Here is a 20,755-nt window from a genome sequence, read left to right as displayed (position 1 = left end):
GTCTGGAATTGGGAGCAATTGCCTTGTCCGATCACACACCCCTGTGGCTCGAGTTGAATTTGCCGGGAAGAAAAAATGGGCTATGGAGGTGGAGGTTACCAGGGGACATAATACAGGACCTGGTCACGGGGGAATCCATAAGGGAAATGATAGTAGAATACTTTGCGCTCAATGAAACTGGGGAAGTCTCCATGAGCACAGTATGGGAGGCTTTTAAGGTGGTAATCCGGGGGAAGATCATGGCGCTGAAGATTACGAAGGATAAACAAAGATATATGTGGGAAAAGGAACTGGAAAAGACGATAACAGACCTGCAAGAGAAAATAACGTCCCACCCCACCAGAGCATTAAAGAAGATGCTAAAACATTCACAGGGCCAAATAGAGATGCTTTGCACAAAGGGAGCAGAAAGAAACCTACTATATCTAAGACAAAGGTACTACTTAAAAGCAAATAAAGCAGATAGGCTATTAGCAAGACAACTCTGGGCGAAACAGAATGAAACAACGATTAAGAGTATCAGAGACACGACAGGGAAGCAGCTGACGAGCACACAAGACATAGGGGAGGCTTTTAGGAAATATTACCAAAAACTCTATTCCACTGACCACCCAGATGAAGAAGCACAGGCTAGATATCTTAAATCCCTTCACATCCCACGAATATCTGACGAAGACAGGCAGGCCCTAAAAGACCCTATAGAAGAAGAAGTTAGAAAGGCAATAAAAGCTCTCTCGATAAATAAAGCTCCAGGCCCTGATGGTTTCACGGCCTAATTCTATAAAAAATATGAGGACATACTTACCTCAGTCTTAACAAAGCTCCTAAACTCATTTAAAGATAGTGGTAACGTCACACCCACAATGAACGAAGCGAAAGTATTAGTTTTTCATAAATCTGGATAGGACCCGACACTCCCAGCATCATATAGACCAATATCCCTAATAAATATAGATGCAAAGATTTACACCAAGATCCTGGCAGCAAGACTTTCCCCACTTCTTCCAAAATTGATCAACTTAGATCAGTCAGGCTTCATCCCGGGAAGACAAACCCATGACAATATTAGAAGGATCATCCATTTAGTGGAGAAAATAGGCATAACACACCCCGGCAATTCTACTAGCGGTGGACGCCGTCAATGCTATTTAGAACCTTGGTATATATGGGATTTGGGGAGCAATTTATTGCAAGAATAAAAGCGAACTACAACTCCCCTAGTATTAGAGTGGCTATTAATGGGGAAGTGACAGAAAAGGTACTAATAATAAGAGGGACGAAACAAGGCTGCCCGCTATCCCCACTTCTATACGCAGTATTTTTAGAACCCCTACTATTGAACATTAGAGAGTCCACGCACATCAAAGGGATAGACATGGCAGGATCGCAACATAAGGCGATAGCATACGCAGATGACATGCTAATTGCACTGGAAGATCCAGGGAAAACTCTGGCGGAAGTGGTGAGGGCGCTGGAGGACTTTGGGGCCATTTCCGGTCTATAAAATCTACAGGAGCAAATCAGAAATATTAATACTGGCGGGAGACCGGGACGGTATAGGGAAGGAAGCTAAAACAATGGACTTTAGAATTGCTGAAGATGGCATCAAATACCTGGGAATTACTCTAACGGGTAGAGTAGGGCAGCTTTATGGGGAAAAACTATCCGCACCTACTCGCAAACATCCGCAAAGATCTGGAAAGATATCGTGGTGGGGCAGAATCCAATCTGTCAAGATGACCACCCTCCCAAAGCTTCTATACTACTTTCAGGCTCTTCCGGTGGGGGTCCCCAGAACTTTTTTCAAGACATTAGCGAAGGTAATCTCATCCTTTGTGTGGAAGGGGAAAACCCCAAGACTAGCCAGGGCGACCCTTACAGCACCAATTAAGGAGGGTGGACTGGCACTTCCCCACTTCCAGAGATACTTCCATGCAGCACAGCTAAAGGTACTCGGGGAATGGCTGGGAGAAGATCCGCAACAGATTTGGGCTAAACAAGATAGGGCGGTAGCAAGAACCCCGCTGGTGGAGCTCCTCTGGAAGCAGAAACAACACAGGCACCCCAATTTAGGGATTAGCGAAATAATGAGGACAACAATGGAAGCCTGGGACTGCCAAACACGGAAAGGTATAATGACCACCACCCTGGGCCCGTTCACTCTCCTATGGCGGAACCCGCAGTTCCCACCGGGAATGGAACAGGGGGCTTACGAAAGATGGGAGGAGGCAGGAATAACAAAAATGGGAGAAATGTTCATAGATAATGAAATTAGACCCTATGAATCCTGCTTCCCACGCTCCGTACACTCCAAGCGGGATAAATACCGTTATGAGCAAATTAAACATTGGCTGAAAACCCCAGAAATAACTGAGGCAGCAACAAGGCCCCTTACTCAATTTGAGAAATATGTCACCACCAACTCAGGGACAAAGGGATGGGTCTCGACATTATACTCCTTCATAAACTCACAAGAAGAAGAAGTGAAATGGACATACATGATTAAATGGAGTAAAACACTGGGGGAGGACCCAACAAGAGACCAATGGGTGGACTTATGGACACTGATCCCCAAGATGACCAGAACAGCCCAGACAAGAGAAATGTGGGTTAAAATTGTTACACAATGGCACTACACCCCTGAAAAACTCCATTCAATGTTCCCCAAAAAGTCCAACTGATGCTGGAGGAACTGTGGGGAGGTGGGAACATGGAGGCACATCTGGTGGAACTGTAAAGAGATTGTCCCTTTCTGTGAGGCAGTGAATTGAGAAATGGGGAAAATCTTTCGAGATGTGGAGCACCTGGGGGATGGGGTGTGGCTGTGTGGGCTCAGGGATGAAAGGGTGAGGAAATACAATAAAGCACAATGGAGAAGCTTCATGGGACTACTCATAGCTGCTTGGACAACGATAGCCCAAAGCTGGAAAAAGAGACACCCCACTGACATTTACGTGGCTACAAAAAGTATGGGCACAATTGGTGATGGAAAAAGTCACCCATACAATCCAAGGAACGAGGGACAGGTTTGCAAAGGAATGGGAGGGGTCTTGGAATATCTCCAATCAGACTTTATGGAACAATGGTGCCCACACAACATTAAAGTGTCGGACATTTTCAATGCATAATGTAATCCTGCAAAGATGAACTTGCGTGCCCTAAAGGGAAGGAGGGGGGAGTTGGGGTGGGGGTATTATTTGTTTATTGTGAGTTGATATGAAAAATCATTAAAGACATGTTTTAAAAAACAATCAACCAGAATATCTTGTATAATCGTCGACACGTGTTTCGGTCCACATTTAACAGAGTTTGCTGTCTTTCATTACGAGACCTTCTTCAGGACGTAAGGTGCAGTCAATTGCGTCTGCCCTTGTGTTTTGGAAAAGTATGCGCCAAATGTCAAATCTAAAAACATTTACATAAAGTGCCATCAGTATCCAGTGTCATCCCATATTTTTTTTACTTCAATGTTATTGTCATGTGTATAACATCTCAACACAACTACCTACTCGCCCCCTATGTGTCAATTCATAGGTTGGAAACTAGGTATACGGAATGAATCCTTCACGGTATCTGTGATATAATCAAGACCCTGTGAAACAACCAGAGAAACACCTTAGTTCTCTGTATCAGTAAAAAATCTTCTTACATAGTAAGTAATTGTATGAACATGAAATATCAGACTTACAGTTCTTAGGTATTGAACATCACATCAAATGCATTTTCAATGCTTTGAATTTCGTGAAGTCAAGATTTTTAAGCTTGTCGCTCCACGGACCTGTAGGAGCCAGAGCAATCTATTGTATAATGTGCCATGTGTATCTAATAATATAGACACATAAGAGCATTCCAGATCGAGAATTGGATAACAGATGGACTCACCATGGGATGTCTATGGGCTGAGTAGTAGTTATGAATCTTTCAGCCTATTCCACAGCAACCATCTTGATTGGTTAAATACACGAAGCTGCTGAAAATAGTGCATAATTATCGTGATTGTTTTTTCCCTAGATGTATACAATGATTCATTAATTCCATCACCACCATATGACGGTGAGTAAAAAGTGAATAGTGTGGAAGCTGGCTGAACACCCAGTGCACCACTATAATTTTGGGGATAACCATCTAAAGACAACCAGCTGTCAATTTTTAGAATTCACGGTAGTATTGTATATAATCCCGGTGACATTTTAGCAGCACATTAATCATGGCTAAATTATGCGCTCATTTCTGAATAGTGCCAGGTAAACACAAGCAACATTCTTATGTGAGAAAGCCACCAGTCATGAATATATTGTTGCTAATAACGGAATGCAGCAAAGGGGGCAAAGCCAAAGGTTCTGCAAAACCTCTCCCGTAACACTGGTACAAAGTTCGTAATTCTAGCTAGTAGGTGCAAATGCAGCCACCACAACAACCGCGGGTGGCCCGTTGCACAGACAACAGCCCACGTGTGCCGGCGCAAGTAGGGCGAACAACGAGGGTAACACGCCGTATATGCACCGTCCGCGTTCGATGAACCCGCGTAAAGCTGAGATCGATACACACCCTCTTTGTGTCTACCATGTAGACACGAAAAATCACACTTACCTACTCAAGAATGCATAAACACATTACCTAGGTGAACACATCTCGCCATATGTTAAAACGGCTCAAAATGCAGCGGGCTTACCTCCAAAGTGTAATATTCACTCCCTCGATGGAAACGAATGTCACCATAGCCCAAGGAATAGTCGGCAACATTAACAATGGACCATTGCTTTTTGCTGTTTGATAGAATGTTGTGTACGTCAAAGTTGAACATGTAGAGAATCGCAAGACTTGGGGCGAAGGCTGCCCCCATTGCAGTGCCTTTACTTTGCAAATAGAATTGCCCATTGAATTCAAAACAATTTTTGCAGAGAACTAATTCATTAGTTCTAAGATTAAATTATAGGGGAACGCGTTCTTGTAGATTAAATTGGATGAGTTGATCTCGCATGCATTCAATTGTCCGATCTTGAGGTATGCTAGTATACAATGACTTGATGTCCATCGTTACTAGCCTATGTCTGGTTTTTGTCAAAAATGTTTTTAAAAAATCTTAATTGTTTGAGTTGTCTCTTCAGTAAGTCTGTTTGTGTACTTAAAGGTTTAAGAAAAATGTCAATACATTTACATAATGGCTCGAGCACAGATCCACAACCTGAGACAATGGGTCTCCCCGGAGGTTTTTCAGAATTCTTATGAATTTTTGGAAGTGCGTAGATTGTTTGGGTGCGTCCTTGACTCGTTGTCAGGTATTTGGATTCTCGATCAAGGCCATACTGTACTGCGCTCTCAATCTCGATTTTGATTTAATTGATCAGGTCTTTTTTCAATATTTTTATAACTCTCTCCATCCTGTAATCAATCGTTCCTCATGTCTAGATATTGAACATTAGTCATAATCACTATTCCCCCACCTTTATCGGCTGGCATGATCACCATCATGGAGTTCTTGGATATGTTTCATTCAAGGCCTTGTTTTCGTCAAGTGAGAGGTTGTGTTTAAAAGCTTTTCTCTTTGTTTTTAATTTTTCAAGATCTCTGAGGATGCATTTCTCAAATGTCACAATGTCTTTGGGAATCTGGTTATCTTGCAGTGTGAAGGTTAAGTCTCCATTTACCCACACTACCTTTTCTTGTTTGTTAATCATATGAAATATCTTGGCTGCTTTGTCGGGTTTGTACTCGTACTTTATCTTCGATCTTTCCTTCTTACTCATAATCGATTCCTTTTTTGTTTTTCCTTCCTCTGTGTCTGATTTAACAAATAAATGCTTTTTAGACCTTTGTAACAGGTAGGCATTTCTATTTTTGTCCATCAGTTTGTGATATCTTAGAGTTGTAAATGTACAAGTGAACTACTTTTAGCATTACATTACAACACAGGGAGAAATAATGAGATTTTCTTTGTATTACATTGAAACAAATTCTTTGACACTGTAATGAATGTCATATTTTTTTGTTTTAATCCCTTCAAGAATCCGAACCCTGGAAAAAAAGCTTACAGAGAAACAGATGCAAGAGGAGAAGGAAGCAAAGGCTCTAGAATCCATGGCACAGCAGGTGGAGCTAAATCTGAAGACCATGACGGTAATGTTCTAGCTAGGTTCATAAATTAAGTAGTGCACAATTGCTAGGCTAGTCACTTCTATCCTGGCCCCTGTATGGCTCCAGGGCGATAAGTCTAGGAGTTGGGCAGTAAGTGAGCAAGATTTCAGGAGGTTCAAAGGTTGCCTTCCCTAACTTCCCTGAAGCTTCAGCATATAACCAATCTTAATCTGATGTCAAACAAGGGATTAACAACCGCTAGTTGACCATTTGGTCGTGAGGCTGAGTGCTCAGGCTGTAACCTCTAGAATACAGATGGGCTGACTTGGATCACAGCATAGCAGATGCAATTTTATTTTTTTATTTTTTTTTAAAGTTTTTATTATTTTGAAAACAAATAAACAATACAAACCAAACTTGCAGCATTATTTACAACAGACTCGTGAACATCAATTAATGCGCATTACGGCTCCCCAAATCCCTCCCCCCTCAAGAGCTTGTTTGCGTTTCTCATTCTGTATCTGCTGCTTGTGGCCAGGTATCGCTTCCTTCCGAAGCTGCAGAATCCATTATTGTGCCAAACAGTCCTGTTATTAACACTCTCCATGCCATCAGGTTACCCACTTCTTCTTCCCCGCACTTGCTACATGCCTCCTGCCATACTACCGTTTCAGCCTCCGCCCATTTTTGCAAATCCCGCCACCATACCTCAACCCGTGGCTTGTGGCACTGCTTCCAGCCCATGGCAATCCTTCTTTTTGCATGCACATATGCCAGGTCCCTCAGTTTCCCAACATGTTTAGTATTCCGTGGTCTGGGAAACCCTCCCAACAGGCAGGCCCAGGCCGTATCTATGTTGAGCGTGACCCCTTTATCTGCTAGTTTGTGCCACCTCCCCCCAAAAGCCTTCAATCACTGGGCAAGACCAGAACATGTGTGTCATGTCAGCGTCTTCATCGCATTTTGGGCATGCTTGTCTTCCTGCGTTTACAAACTTAGATATTCTCTTCAGGGTCATATAGGCTCTATGCGTTATGTATAACTGTATCTGCTGCAATCTGGCGTTTCTGGACACCTTTTTGTGGTATCCCATAGCACGCTCCCACATCCCATCGGACATCTGTGCCCCCACCTCCGCTTCCCAGTCCAGCCTCAAATGAGTCAAATCCTTCCCCACCCGGGTCATCACCATCTCATACAATCTAGAGATCTCGTGCCCTCCTTCTGATATGTCATATATTGTTCCCATTATGACGTCTGGCTCCTCCGCCAGTACAGTCTCTGGCCAGGTTTTACGAATAATCTGCACTAGCCTAAGATACGTGACATATTGGCCTCTGTGCAAGCCTGCCTCTTCTCCCAGTTCTTCGAAATCCTTAATGATCCCCTCTTGCCATACATCTCCCAATGTGACCAGCCCGACCGGTTCCCAATAGGTCCTGATTATCATTCTGAGTTGATTGTCTCCCCCAGCCAAGGCGACTAGCGGCACCTGTGGGGAACACAGGTACGGGTTCTCCATCAGTCGGCATGCTCTGCGCCACATCTTCCACCCAAGCAACATCATACCCGGGCGTTCTTTCATTTCATTTCAAGTCTAGGCACCCAGATAATCTCCTTTAGGTAAAATGGAGTGCAGTCCTGTCCAAACAGCCAAAATTCAGGAGTTACCTCATCAGAAAGCCATTTGGTTACATATTGCAACTGACCAGCTACATAATAGGCCTCAACATTTGGCAGCTTAATGCCCCCTCTATCATGGAAAATCTGCAGCTTCCATAGCGCCACTCTATTGCGAGTGCCATGCCATAGGAAGTCTCTGCACATGCTATTCAGTTTGACAAAAAACTTTTTGGGTATCAAGTATGGTATATTACTGAAGAAATGTAACAGCCTGGGCAGGACCACCATTTTGAGCATCGCCCTCCGTCCCATCATCGCCAGCGGCAACTTCTCCCAAAACTTCATACTTGTTCGGATTTTTCCCACAGCCACCTTGGTATTATGCAAGTGTTCCTCCTCCACCGTATGGTACACATCTATTCCGAGGTAGCGGAAGGAATCAACCGACCATGGTACGGACAACACTGGCAACCGCTCCACAGGGGCTCCTCTGTAGCTCCCCAATGGGAACATGCTCGATTTTTTTGGGGGGTTCACCGCTATGCCGGACAGTTCTGCATACCTTTCCATAACCTCTAGAATATATTGAAGATTTTCCTCCGGATATTTCAAGTATAGTAGTAAATCGTCAGCATACAAGGATATTAGATGTTTCTCTCCCCTTATTTCAATACCAACCATGTCATATTGTTGTCTGAGGTACACTGCCAGGGGCTCCAGGGCTAGAATGTATAACATTGGGGACCAGAGGCACCCTTGTCTGGTGCCCCTACTGAGTTGCCATCTCTCAGATATCACTGATCCTGTGCGCACCGTGGCCAGTGGTTCACTGTATAGTAAATTTGCCCACCTAACATAACCCGGCCCCATCCCGTATTCTTTCAGGGCCTCCAGCAACCATGGCCACCTCACTGAGTCAAAAGCTTTGACTGCATCGAGGGACACCACCGCCATTTCCCCCTCGCTCCTGTTTCCCTCTTCAATCACCCGGTGGAGTCGCCTATGGTTGTGGGTTATATTTCTGCTGGGGACATAACCTGTCTGGTCCGGGTGTATCAGTTTGCTAATAACTTGGCCAGGACCGCCGTCAATATCTTGCTATCCTGGTTCAACATTGACAAAGGCCTATAGGAGCCGCAGCTATGCCCTGGCTTGTTGGGCTTAGGAAGCGGCACAATTAACGCTTCTCTAAGCGATTCCGGCAGCCGGCCCATCTCAAAAGACTCATTGAGCATCTCTAGCATAGGGGGGGGGGGGAGTACTTCCTCTCTATATGTTTTATAAAACTCGCCAGGGTTTCCGTCCGCGCCCGGGGTCTTACAGGTGGGTAGCTGCTTCACCACCTCCTCCAATTCCTCTAAGGTAATCTGTGCATCCAGCTCCTCGCTTTCTTCAGCACTAATCTTAGGTAATTCCATGTCTTTTAGAGTTTCTCTAATCTCCTCTCGATTGTCCCCTCTTCTGTCCTCATATAATGTCCTATAATAGTCTCCCTCTTGGGTGTCAACCACCTCCCCGTCTTCTATAGTTATTGCCCTAATCGGGGGCCTGGGGGTTTCGCACTTATATAACCACACCAACAAGCGGCCAGTTTTATCCCCACCTGCATGTTGCCTCTCAACATACTTCTTATAGTTAAGGTTGCAGAGCCTTTCCCAAAGCTCTGCACACCTCTGCTGTAGTTAGAGTACAAGTTCCACATCCCCTCCCGCCCTGTTGCTTTCCCGTTCCAGTTTCTCTTCCGCTTCCTCTAGCTCCGTTAGGACCCCACCCTGTAGGCCTTTTGATTTAGCAATAGCAGCACCCCGCAATACCACCTTAAAGGCTTCCCAGAGCGTGCACGCTGAGTCCACGCTGCCTGTGTTTACCTCAAAGTACTGTGTGATCGCATCCCTGATATCTTCCCTGAAGACCGGGTCCCGGGGCGCCTCCGCCCGGAGGCGCCATGTCGGTATCCGCGCCCTGGGGCGGCAGTACTGCCAACTCAGAACCAGAGGCGAGTGGTCTCTATCACCTAATCTGGCGTGGCAAAAAAGTAATCAAGTCTCGTATGCAGTTGCTGCGGAGCTGAGTATTGCGAGTACTGTGTTTCATTAGGGTGTTTCAGCCTCCAAACATCTGCCAACCCGAAGTCGTCTAGTAATGTCTGCAATACCCTGGCTGCTGGGGTGGGCCTATCAATCTTATCATCAGATCTGTCTGCCTTTGGGTTGAGCACGCAGTTGAAATCCCCTCCCAAGATAACCGCTCCTCCCATACACGCGCCCAGATGAGTACACAGGGTTCTAAAATATGCTGCAGTATTTTGGTTGGGGGCATACGTATTTATAATGCACACCTCTCTATTCTCCACCAAAGCCTTTAATATGACCAACCTCCCCTCAGTGTCCACCACTTCTTGTGTACGGAGCAGAACGTGCGGTGCCACCCAGACCAGCACTCCCCTAGCATAGGCAGAATACGGAGAGCCTACTACAGTACCTCGCTACTTCTTCCCCACCAGTTCCAGTTTTTGCCGGGTCAAATGTGTTTCCTGCAACAACGCAATATCAATCTTCTGTCTTTTCAAGTACATCATGACTTTGTTTCTCTTCAAGTAACTGTTGAGTCCCCTGACATTCCATGTTACGATCTTAAGGTCCCCCATGGCTCATGAGTGTCTTCTTGCCTTCCGTGTAGCGAATCCCCCTTGCCCACGTGATACAGATACAGCTCTCCATATTTACTTGTAGCTTCTTGTACCAGCTCAAACTATCCATAACTATGTACACAACAAATTCCAAACTTCCCTCCCCTCCCTCCACCTGTCCCTTCCCCAACACCACACACCCCAACTGCTGCCCAGCTCCGTTCTCGGAACTCAGGCACCCCCACATCTAGCCCTGCAAACACCAAACAATGCACAGAGCTCAGTAGGGTAAAGTCGCCCTAATGGCCACTTAACTAAGATTATTGTGGGGTAAAGAGATCCGCTCTGTAAGGCTCCCATTACTTCAATAATAATTACAGTGCTCACAACATCAAGTGCAATAGTCTGACCTTCTCTACTGAAGGCTGTGCAAATGACTATATTCAAGTCCCACGGGTCCGTGCCGCGCCATCTTGTGGCACCTTCCTCGTGCATTACTTATCTCTTCCTTGCTCTCTCTCCGTCCGAACTTCTGACTCCTGGGGAAATCCCTGCAAATCGAGCCATCCCATGGCATCCTCCGGGGTCTCAAAAAACAAAGTTTTGAGTTTATGTATAACTTTCAATTTTGCCAGATACAGTAACATGTATTTGTGGCCCGCCTCTCTGTCTCCGCTTTACCGTCCCAAAGTTCATGCGGCTACGCTGCACAGACAGGGTATAGTCCGGGTAGGCCGTGATGTTTGCCGCTCCTCGTATAATCGTTCCTCCCTTACGGAAATGTTCCAATATCCTCTCCCGGTCCCGGTAATTAAGAATTTTGGCTATCACCGGCCTAGGCGGGTTTCCTGGCGGCGGCCTCCTTGTTAGAGCTCTATGTGCCCTTTCCACCGCAAATCCTTGAGATAGGGCTCCTCCGGGTATCTCTTGCAGTAGCATGGACTCAAACTCCGTGGGATCGTGGCCCTCCAATCCCTCCGGCAGGCCCACGATGCGGATGTTTCGTCGAGCGCGTCCTTCCGCCTCCTCCGCTCTGCTCTCCAAGTTGCCCACTCTCTGTATCAGGGCATGCAATTCGGCCTTATGGGAGGCACAATCCGCGGTATTCGGGATAACTTCCTTCTCAAGGGACTCTGTGCGCTCCGCCAAGGCCCTGACGTCCTGTCGGAGTAGATTAACATCCTCCTGCACCTCTCCGACCTTAAGGTCCAGTGCCGTTTTCAGTTCAGTGACGGCTAATTCGAGTTTAGATTCCCAGGCCGCCTTTAGGTCTGCAATCGCAGCTAGGACTTCTTGGTTAGCGCCCGTTGTCGTCATGCTGCTTGGTATTGTCTTGACCAGGGGACGTCTTAGCAAAGTCGTCCAGGGTGGGCTGTTTCGCCTTCGGCCTCACCGTTCTATTCGACATGACCCAGAGGACCTGTGTTCAGCACAAATGACAACTGCGCACCCAGTGCGCCTCTTTCGCTCGATCACTGTGCGGCCTGCTCCTTCCTTTGTTCCGGACATTGGTTGGCCATTTTGTGTCGTCTTTTGTCTCCGGCGCTCCTTATCCTTTCCGCACAGATCTCTGCCGCCGTTCTTCCTACACCTTCCAAAAGTTCACCAAGTGTGGCCCAATCATTCCCACACCGACATGTGTATTTTTAGCAGTCGTCGGCCCATCGTTGCGCACTTTTACGCCCGGATAATTTCAGGATCTCGGGAGCTCCTCCAGATCACGTCCTCCTACATGGCCCTCATAGCCACGCTAGCAGATGCAATCTTAATAAATAACTAGGATGTAGCCAGTTATTTTACAATTATCTATAGCACCATTTCGTCACAGAAGGGAATTGCACAGTAAAACTGAGGACTGTCCCGTCCTCGCGTCATCCCCTAAAACTGTGGGTGCTGTAGTGCAGCGGTTTATTTTTAGCTGGTGTAAAGCAGTTAAAGCCGGCAGTTCTCATTTATTGTACAACAAATGTTGCTGGCCGAACTGGATTATTCATAATGACTGTGAGGAAATAACTGAGACACACTCTTTGAAGTCAAACTAGTGGCTCTGCACATGAAGTGTGAAGATAGGGACTCCCCTTGCCAAAAGATGCCATGTTGACTTCCGGTGCATCAAAGGTATATGGGTGATATGATATAGTTTTATATAGCGCCTATACACAGTGTGTTTCAAAGTGCTTAAAGGCAGGGGAGTGAACAAGGGAAAATACAGTGACATTCTTACAGACTATAAACAACAAGAATGTGAAATTGACTTGTGCCTAGCGACATTTCAGATCATGCAAGAGTTACGACACAGATAGGAGGGAAATGTGAAACAGACCGGCGTCTACCATATTAGGCCTGACGACTTTTCTGGTAGAGCTGGCGTAATACAAGAGGTAGTGAGAGAGAGGAACAAAACAAGCGACTATCGTACTAGGCCTGACGACATTTCAGATAGTGCTGGAAGGTGGGGGGAGAACAAGTATGGGAGGGGGGGGACAAACAATTGTTGCTATCGTACTAGGTCCAGGGACAATTCTGATTAAGTGCAGAGAAATAAGTAAGGGCGAGGAGGAGAGAACAGAAAATAAAACTGTGATAAAGAACAGAGAAGCAGAGGGGTGAGCGAAATACAGTTGCAGAGGTCAAAGAACACTTAATGTTGCAGGGTACAGAATGTAGGCAAGGAAACAAGAAGACGATGGGCACAGCATGATACAGGGCCAACCCGAGTACGGGATCCTGTGAGGTCCAGCATGAGAGTTTAGAAGGTAAAGCAGCAAAAGTCAGTGTGTCCAGAAAGTCAAATCCAAGCATAGGCAGCAGGTCGGAGATGGTGAAAAACCATTGTGAGACAGACTCCTGCAGTGAAAAGTTGTAGTGGTGGAAGAGAGGGCTGGACAGCAATGGGGGGGCAGAGAGGCCAGAGGGCGGTGGGGGGGCAAATGACATGAAGGGGGGGCACAAACTGAGGGGTCGGGGGGGCACACATACGCAACAAGGGGTCGGTCCCAAACAAACATCACAGGGAACCGGGAGGGGCACACAAAGCAACGCTGGGGCACCAAGGGAGGGGGGTGAGGGGCACTCATACGAATCACGGGTGACCAGAGGGAGTGGGCGCGTGGGGGGGGCACTCATATGCATCACGGGGGAGTAGAGGGGGCTGGGGTCACTCGTACACATCACGGGGGACTAGAGGGGGCTGGGGGCGCTAATACACATCACAGGGATCAGAGGGGCCAGGGGGGCACACAACGTATTACAGGGGACCAGATGGGGGCGGGGGGGGCATTCATACACATCACAGGGGAGCAGAGGGGACTCATACACATCACGGGATCAGAGGGGGCAGGGGGGCACACAACGCATCACAGGGGACTGGGGGGATGTGGGTGGCACTCATACACATCAGAGGGGGCTGGTGGGCACTCCTACACATCACGGGAGAACAAAAGGGGCTGGGGGACACAAAGCGCATCACAGGTGGCCAGAGGGGGCTGGGGGCACTCATACACATCACGGTGGAACAGAGGGGGCTGGGGGGCACAAAGCGCATCACAGGGGAACAGAGGGGCCTAGGGCTCTCATACATATCACAGGGGACCAGAGGGGGCTGGGGGGCACTCATACACATCAGGGGTGACAAAAGGAGGCAGAGGGGCACACAAAGCATCACGGGGGCCAGAGGGGGGCATTCATACACATCAAAGAGGATCAGAGGGGGCGGGGGGCACAACGCATCACGGGGGACCAGAGGGGGCCCTCATACACATCATGGGGGAGCAGAGAGGGCCACTCATACACATCACAGGGAACCAGAGGGGGCTGGGGCATACCTGCCTACATTTGAAAATCAAAATTCCTGAGATTTATGCCCCGCCCACAGCCACACAAGACTCCGCCCATTTGCACATGGCTCCGCCCACACGTCCAACAGGTAAACTCGGTTGTTGTAGGCTTCAGTTTGCTTACTATAGCATTGAAAATAATTCATTCAATGCTATAGTTAGCAAAATGAAGGCAGTGCTGCCGCCTTCACAATAGTGCTTTCAATCCATGTCATTGGATTGAAAGCACCATTTTTGCGGTGGCCTTCACAATAGTGCTTTCAATCCATGTCATTGGATTGAAAGCACCATTTTTGCGGTGGCGGCGGCTTCTGTTTGTTTACTATAGCACTGAAAATAATTCATTCAATGCTATAGTAAGCAAACTGAAGTCGCCGCCGCAATAATGCTGCTTTCAATCCATGCCACTGGATTGAAAGCAGCATTATTCCTGCTGCAGCGCCGCCTTCATTTTGCTTACTATAGCATTGAATGAATGATTTTGGTAAGCAAAATGAACGTGGCACCGCCGCCGTAATAATACTGCTTTCAATCCAATTATATGGATTGCAAGCACTATTATTACAGGGGTCGGGGGTCGCATTGAGCACAGTTTCCGGGTCCCGCCCAATTCTCCACCCGATTGGCTACCGGCGGCAGCCAATCAGGTGGAGAATATGACGGGGCCCGGAAAGAATCTCAAAATTCCTGAGATTCACGGGACTTTTCCGGAGACCCGGAGAAATGCTTAAAATTTCGGAGTCTCCGGAAAAATTCCGGAGGTTAGGCAGGTATGGGCTGGGGGGCACTAATACACATCACAGGGATCAGAGGGGGGAGGTGGGGGCATTCATACACATCACGGGGGCTGGGGGGCACTCATACCCATCACGGGGGAAAGAGGAGGCTGGGGGGGCACTCATACGCATCACGGGGGACCAAAGGGGGTTGGGGGGGCACTCATACACATCACGGGGGAAAGAGGAGGCTGGGGGACACTCATACACATCATGGTAGACTGTTCTCTCCTCCCCAGCGGCCGGCACATGGGAGGGTGGGGGGCAGTACGGGCGCTCGCTGGTATTGCTTCAACTTGGAATAGCACACAGCTCCAGGGACACCAGACTGCAGATCAGGAGGCTAGGCAGAAATTGACACCCTGCTCTCTCGCATGGGACGATGACGGCCCTTGGCGGGCGAGACACGCTAATGACTGGAGCGGCTTTTCCTGGTTCATAGTGACCGGTATTGTAATGCTGTGGTGGTGCGTGTGTGTGTGTAAACATGTGCCCTCCCGCATGGCAGCCCCGAGGGCATAAACTGGGAGGTGGGGGGTTTGTTGCGGGTCCGGTCGGACAGCACCTTCCAGGTGCTGCCCCTCTTAGCATGAAGGTGCAAGGGCGGGCAGCTGAGTCCCCAGAACAATTGGGACCCAGACTGCAGGGCGCCCTCCAGGACAGAGGGGTGTCAGGGGCAGGTGACAACCGGTAGTCCCTGCCCCTGACACCTCACATCAAAGGTCCCCCCCCTCCTCCCTCCCATCCAGACGGACGTGGAGCTGGGGGCTTTGTTGATCAAAGAGGGACTACCTTGCCCTCAGGAAAAAATTGTCCTATAACGTGGGAGGGCAAGGTAGACCTTCTCATTCAGTGCCTCTCTCCTGACAGGCACACAGCAGGTTCCCGTACCTGCTGCCACCTGCACCGCGAAGAGCATCTCCCGCTCTTTTTTCAAGTTTGCACACAACGAGAGTTTGCTCAATTGTCTTCTCAAGCCACAAGGAAGCTGTGAAATGAAAAACGTATCTCTAAGACGAAAAGGAGGAATGGCGTTTTCGGCGGAGGATCGCCATCAAAGCAGCCCAGAAAGAGGGGTGTAGGGAGGAGTAAAACACGAATGCACAACAACCCGTCCTCAGACGACCCACGGCTCCTTGCTGCAGGTGGACTGACGGCTCCCCAGCCCCTCCGACTCCTGAGTGCAGCGGGGCACCTCGAAGCGAACGCGGTGGCATCAGGCTGACATTCTATCACACCACGAGCTCTGTGCAGTACGAGAAGTCAGCAGGGCATCACTGGACATAGCATTTTTTCCGTGCAGCTAGTGCCCAGCTGAAATCTAGCGCCCGGGTCTCTGAGGCACTTACCCCTCACGGCGCACGCAGGGCCTGGACTAGAAAAATACCGGAGTGCTCATTTTGGGAGCAGGAATACACAGAGCAACAACCACGTGAAGTAGAAAGAACGGCTACTGACAATGGTGTTGTAAAAGGCGATCACTGCAAGGGCACAGCTTTGTTTATTGCATCGGCGGCCTGGCCGATAGCGACCACAGCAGTAAGCAAGCGCACGGAGATCCAAGGTAGTTGTACCTCGTGGCACACACAGGGCAGAGCTGGAAAAATACTGCAGTGCGCGTTTTGGAAGCAGTAAGACACAGAGCAACAACAAGGGAAACCTTTCGAGCAGCAGCGACAAGTGCTTTTACAGTAAAACCGAACATTGCAACATTTTGGTCTACTACTACGGTTGACACTGCAGAAAGCGAGCTCACTGCTTCCCGCCACGCTGAGCACTGCAATCAGGATCTGATTAGTGTAAGCCTGCACATATTTCACTGGCAAAAGGCCAGTGGCAATGACCACTCGCCACCCTCCATTTTCACCTAGTCTATAAGTAGAAGGACACAAAGGCTGCAGTCCTGCTACGACCAAGGAACAAGGATGGCTGTCGCACTCTCACTTAAGGAGACGCTGCTCCTGGAGTGGGCCAAGGCGGCAGAAGCAGTCCATGACATGGACTTAGTCCAGGAAAAGATGGCAGAACTGGCAGCAACCAGCTTCAACGCAGCAGCGGAAGAGACACCCGTAGAAAGGGACGACAACGGTGATGATCCAGACGAACAGGAGCAGCCGGCAATGAAGAAACAGTGCCTGGATGTCCGCAGCATGCCACTGCCACTCACCCCTGCAGCAAAAGAAAAGCCAAATCGGGTACTGTGAAAAATGATTGGGGGCCAATTTTAGAACAATTTTTTTAAATGGCACAGAGACGGGGGCGCTGGGAACAAAAAAGAAAAGGCATAGGCAGGACTCTGACAGCTCCAGCAGCGAGAGTGACAAATCGGACACTGAGTCTGAATCGGGGAGCAAAGAGGACCAGGGCCACCTTAAAGCATGGGTTGGGCATAACAATGTTGTATCACCAGGTCCTCAAATGACAAAATATGGGAGGCGGACAGCCGGCAAAAATGTGAATAGAAGCTTAAAGACTATTGCATGGCATATTGAGCGCAAAATAAAGAAAAAGATTTAGAAAAAGCAATTCATAGATATTTTCTGCCTTCTGGAATATGAGGAATTGGCTTTGGAATTTCTAAAAAAGACAAAGAAGAAGAAAGAGAGCAAAAAATCCTAGTTTGGAAAAGAACATTCAGAACTGGGAAGCATCTTTTCAAATCCTGTCCAAAATTATTTTAGAACAATTTCCTGAAGAAGGCACAGCACTAATTGCATACCATCATAGAATCCGGGAAATACATAACACATTTGGGGGCGCATCATGGCTGAATTATGACGGAGAATTCAGGAAAGAAATAGAGATTCCCGGACCTGGGCTGGGAAGAAGACCTCAAACTGTATATATTTCAGGTTTTTAAAAGAAAACTGTGCTCAAAATGCCCAGAGCAATAAAGAGCAAGAGTACCAAAATAACAGGAGGCGGTAAAACAGGCAGCACAACCAGTGCAGGTACCAGCAAGATAGTTCCCTGCCAACCATGCAAAAGCCCTCCTTTCGGAGGCCGCCCCAGGGGGGCAGAAATCTGGGCAAACCCTGGGGAAAAATAACACCTGCAACACCAGCGGGGTAAAAGGGAACCCCACAGCAATCTGTCGGTATTTTAACATTGGGTCTTGCAATAAGGGAGATGAGTGCAGGCACAAACACCAATGCAGTACATGTGGTGGAGGTCACAGCAGCGGTAATTGCACCAAACCCTCTCCCTCCAGGCCCAGCCACAAAGTCACTGAGGCCAAAAACAGCCACTAGATTTAAAATGGGGACTGCACCAATAAAAAGTAGACAAGCTCTTGCAAATGCTACAAGGCTACCCTGACCCCAACAGCAAGACAATTTTTGGGTCGGGTTTAGAGAGAGTTTTCACATCCCATTCGGGGGACATGGATCCCACACCCTCCCCAGAAACCTAAAATCTGCCTCCTCACTTGCCCCTATAGTCAATGAAAAAATTGAAAAAGAACTAAAACTGGGCAGTAGAGGCGTTGCTAGGGGGGGGTTAAGCGGACTATAGCCCCTGGTCTTTTGGTTGTAGCCCCGGATAGAATCTCAGGAGCTACAGCCAAAAGGCTAGCTAGCCCCCAGTCCCAACAGTTCTGACATCAGCGTAGCTACGGGTCTTTTCCAGACCTAGCAACACCCCTGCTGGGCAGAATAGAGGGACCCTTTGCCAGCACCCCACCCCCTTCACTGATTTCTTTATGCTCTCCCTTGGGCCTAGTGCCCAAAGAAGAACAAGGGGAGTTCAGGATGGCCACCACCTTTCCTACCCGCCAGAGAGCTCTTTCAATGAAGGCATCCCTGCCACAGAGGCAGCTGTTTTCCTACAGCAGTTTCCAAGATGCAGTGGATTTAGTGAGACTGTCATGTAGCCAGGCTCCCATGGCAAAAGCATACATTAAATCAGCATTCAGGCTGTTGCTCGTCCATGAGAGCTCATACCAGTGGCTGAGCTTCAATTTGAGAACAAATTCTATTTTTGACAAATGCCTCCCCATGGGCTGCGCCATCGCGTGCGCCTATTTCGAACAGTTCAGTTCATTTTAACAATGGACACTCCAGCAAGCTATGCCCAGAGCAAGAATAGTACACTACCTGGATGATTGTTCTTCACCGGCCCAGCAGGGTACCTATTATGCAGCTCATCCATCCAAAATTTAGCAAAACCATGCAGGCTTTAAAGGTCTCACTAGCATCAGAGAAGACGGTGGGGCCACCCTGTCATTCCTGGGAATTGAGATTGACTCTTCCAAGGGTGAATGCCGCATACCCAAAGAAAAAATAGAGGACCTCCTTAAAGCAATGCAGGTGATATGCAAGGACAAGGCGACCCTGAGAGAAATGCAGTCTCTCGCCGGGAAGCTCAATTTTGCAACCAGAATCGTGCCACAGGGCCGGGTCTGCCACAGAAGCCTAGAACTAAAAATGAGGGGGGGTAACCAAGCAAAACCACCACATCAGAATGGGTAAAGAGATAGCACAAGACCTAGATATATGGGAGTCATTCCTTAGCAACCTCAATGGAAGGTTATATGGCAAGCCCATAAATGATGCTGGGAAAAGGGCCCTGTTCACGGATGCAGCAAGCAGCAATGGCTTTGGGATTTGTTTCTGGTAACAAGTGGTGCGCTGGCCACTGGCCTCCCTGTTGGTATGGGAGGGCTTTGACCAGAAACGTCATCCTGCTAGAGATATTCCCCATATGGTTGGCACTTGTGGGGGTACCTACTTAGTAATACAGAGCTGGTCGCATGGTCGGACAACATGGCAGGGGTACACGTGTTGAACAAGATGCTGCATCTTGCTCTGTGGTATTGAAAGTGCACAGAGAAATTACAAAAGTTAGTCAGAAGCACAACATTGTAATAATTGGACGGCACTTTGCAGGCAAAGAACACAAAGCGGCTGACACACTGTCCCGTTTTCAGTTCTCCACTTTCAGGGCGCTAAACCCACAGGCAGAAGCAAAGAGGACAGCAGTTCCAGAGGAGGTTTGGGCCATCCTGGAACAAAACATGACGGACCCCTTCCATCCCTCCAGATAAGGCTCCCCATGAGAACCCCTGCTCTCACCCGCCCCAGGGCAAAAGCAAGGGGGGGGGATCATATGAAATGCAAAGGCCATGAATGGCTTTAAACCCATTACGGGAAAGAGAATTCAGTTATTAAAACCCAGGCTCATAGAATCCACCCCGTAGGAAAACAGTGCAATAACAACGCATAGGGGGGTTCAAACACAAGTGGATCATGAGCATTCTGCTTTTGGATCGCCACCTTCCCCGTAGCTTTCTGCGCTTGCCAAACAGCTTTGGCCTGCCCACCCTTCCTCCTCCACCCCGCAATTAAGTCTCAGGTGGTCCATTGATGAGCCGGCCTTCCCACTTTGGAGTGAGATCACCACTTGCTAATTTTGAAAGATGCATGCCAACACTTCCCTAACCCTCAGCTCAGCAGAAGAGGAGCCCAAAGCCTTGTCGCGCCTAGTGATTTAAAAGCGCACAGCACTCAATCCTTTTGACTGTTTTAGTTTTTGATGACCCCCATACAAACACATGAATATCCACGGGTGTGGATAGGGGGGGGGCAAAATGATGATGCTGCTGCACCTGTGGTTCAAGGAGCACAGGGTCAGTTTCCGCACAGCATCACCAGAAAAAAAGCATGTTAACTGAGTTGCACCAGAGTTTCTGGTGCAGCAGTGACTATGCCTAACTGGAATGCTACGGACCCGCACAAACAGCGTGGATGTCAATAGCCAGAAATTGGACTTTCCTGCTTATTGTGTTGAAACCTTGACTACACAAGTTGGCTTTGAGG

General features: G+C 48.2%; 1 protein-coding gene across 4 annotated transcripts in view; it reads left to right on the top strand.

Moving 5' to 3' along the window:
• ENTR1 (endosome associated trafficking regulator 1) overlaps positions 1 to 20,755 on the top strand; it is a 540,688-nt gene that overhangs the window by 341,758 nt on the left and 178,175 nt on the right. For all 4 annotated transcript variants that reach the window (XM_069609578.1, XM_069609576.1, XM_069609577.1 and 1 more), the window contains one exon: positions 6,006 to 6,117. In XM_069609578.1, the coding sequence (XP_069465679.1) occupies positions 6,006 to 6,117 (112 nt within the window). The remainder of the gene's footprint in view (positions 1 to 6,005; positions 6,118 to 20,755) is intronic.

The sequence above is a fragment of the Ambystoma mexicanum genome, chromosome 8, assembly GCF_040938575.1.
Source record: "Ambystoma mexicanum isolate Mex_15411 chromosome 8, UKY_AmexF1_1, whole genome shotgun sequence".
Lineage (NCBI taxonomy): Eukaryota > Metazoa > Chordata > Amphibia > Caudata > Ambystomatidae > Ambystoma > Ambystoma mexicanum.
Note: the sequence above shows the minus strand (reverse complement) of the source record. Positions and strands in the feature narration are given on the sequence as shown.